General features: G+C 68.4%; 1 protein-coding gene across 1 annotated transcript; it reads left to right on the top strand.

Annotated features, from left to right (window-relative positions):
* Nucleotides 1–26: 26 nt before the first annotated feature.
* Nucleotides 27–1,964, top strand: LOC105311458 (surfeit locus protein 6-like). Its single transcript, XM_011387446.2, has 2 exons — nt 27–1,196; nt 1,284–1,964. The coding sequence occupies exons 1-2, from the start codon at nt 855–857 to the stop codon at nt 1,761–1,763; spliced, it is 822 nt and encodes a 273-aa protein (XP_011385748.1). The 5' UTR covers nt 27–854; the 3' UTR covers nt 1,764–1,964.
* Nucleotides 1,965–2,196: the final 232 nt, after the last annotated feature.

The following is a 2,196-nucleotide window of genomic DNA, read 5'->3' as shown; positions in this document are numbered from 1 at the left end:
ACAGCGTTTTCTGTGAGATGGGCAGACGGGAGGGGCCTGGGCCACTGCTCCTGCCCCAGTGGGTCCTGCCAGCGCCCGGCAGCTCTGTCCTGTGAGAGAGCAGGTGTCGTTCTCATCTTGGGAGCCTCATCCCAGAGTCGCCCACCCTTTGCTGGCCTAGGAGAGGCTCAGCCTCCTTCCTCTGGGAAGCCACCTTTGTTGAACAGCACACCGGGTGACACTTCTGTCCATCTCAATGTCACGACAGCCCTGTGAAGTAAGGGCCTGGGATGAGGTGACCCGCCTGACATGACAGCCACAGCATACGCTGACACCTGAGTCGGCCTCCGCTTATTCTGCTGAATGGCGTTGGCCCCCCTCCAACCCGGCCACCACCGCCCTTTCCCTGGGGATTTCCCAGGCCTCTTGCTGTGTGGGGACAGCCCCCCGGCATCCTGCAGCAGTCTGGGCGGGCCCCGGCGGCCGGTTCCTAAGGGGTAACCCAGGCTTGGGCCCGCTTTCCCGGAGTGCAGATCTAGGGCAGGCTGGCCTGGGCCCTCCGCTTGGCCCCGGGTGAGGAAGGCTGTTAGTGAAGCAGACTTGGTCACTGTCACCACATCATAGTGCCGCGCTCTGCACAAGCACTGAGTGGTTCGACCAACGCCCAGGTCTGGGTGGTGGCCTTGCCTAAGCCACCTGCCCCTGGAGTCTAAAGTGGGGGACAGCGTCCCCTGGTAGTGGCTCATGGGGGAGATTTAGTGAAACCGTGTTTGCGGAGTGCCCTGACATATGCTCGGTGCCTGTGCACCAGAAACGTGGTTCTGACTTGAGGGTCCGCTAGTCCTTTCGGGGTCGCTCGCATTTTGTGGTAGGTCATGTCCGAGTGGAACGCTGAACCCAGTGGGGCCCCTGTCCTGCGCAGGGACGTCCTCTCATGCCTTCCGGCCCTGAGCCCACGTGCTGGGCGCCCCAGGGCCTCGGGACTGAACCCCGCTTTCTGCCCCCAGGGCGGCACCGAGGAGCTGTCTCCCGCCGCCTTGGAGAAAAGGCGGCGGCGGAAGCAGGAGCGGGACCGGAGGAAGAGGAAGCGGAAGGAGCTGAGAGCCAAGGAGAAGGCGGCCAAGGCCGCGGAGGCCACGCCGCCGCCGCCCCCGCCGCCGCCGTCCGAGGCACCCGGCCCCGACGCGGGGCCACAGCCTGGGCTGCTCTTCAACAAGGTGGGGCGGGGCCGGCGCCGGGGGGCGGGCCCGGGGGCGGGGCTGGCGCGCGCGCGTGCGCGGTGCTGACGGCCACCTCTCTCCCAGGTGGAGGTGAGCGCCGAGCCGCCGGCCAGCCGCGCGCAGCGCCGCAGGGAGAAGAGGCAGAAGCTCAAGGGGAACCTGACGCCGCTGACGGGCAGGAACTACCGGCAGCTGCTGGAGCGGCTGCAGGCGCGGCAGAGCCGGCTGGAGCAGCTGCGGGAGCGGGACGCGGGGCAGGCCCGGGAGCTGGAGGCCAAGATGCGGTGGACCGACGCGCTGTACAAGGCCGAGGGTGTGAAGGTCCGCGACGACCAGCACCTGCTGCAGGCGGCCCTGCAGCGCAAGGAGAAGCGGCGCGCGCAGCGGCAGCGCCGGTGGGAGAAGCGCACGGCCCACGTGGTGGACAAGATGCAGCGGCGGCAGGACCAGCGGCGCCAGAACCTGCGCAGGAAGAAGGTGGCGAAGGCCGAGCGGCGCCGGGAGAAGGCCCGCAGGAAGGGCCGGATCCTGCCCCAGGACCTGCAGCGGGCCGGCCTGGCGTGAGGGCCGCGGCCGGGTGGCCGCACCGCTCCCCGGCCCCTGGCTGCACGTCCACGGGAGGCCAGAGGGGAGCCTCCAAGGCGTGTGACGCCGGGCACCCCACGGTCTATGCGCTCAGGCTCCCCCGGGTGCGGGGCGCGCCATCACTCGCGGGCTCGTTGAGGGGGCGTGGGTCACCCGTGCAAAGGAGAATGTTGAGAAGAGGCCCACGTCCTTCAGTCCCCAGAGGGTGAACCAGACCTGGGCTCCAGCCTTGCGAGTCCACAAGCTCCCGGGGAGTTTGCAAGTGACAGACGGGCGAGGGCGGGGCAGTGTGGAGGGCGTGGGGACCTGGCCCTTTCCTCCCCTCCCATGTTCACAGCAGCAGGACGGGAGCGACCTTGGTGACTGACGCTGTCCGAAACTCAGAAGGGACGAAAATCCAGCCTCTGTAGCT

Source organism: Pteropus vampyrus, unplaced genomic scaffold (assembly GCF_000151845.1).
Source record: "Pteropus vampyrus isolate Shadow unplaced genomic scaffold, Pvam_2.0 Scaffold1000004113, whole genome shotgun sequence".
Taxonomy (NCBI): Eukaryota; Metazoa; Chordata; class Mammalia; order Chiroptera; family Pteropodidae; genus Pteropus; species Pteropus vampyrus.
The sequence above is the reverse complement of the archived record's forward strand: the minus strand, read 5'-3'. Positions and strand labels throughout refer to the sequence as shown.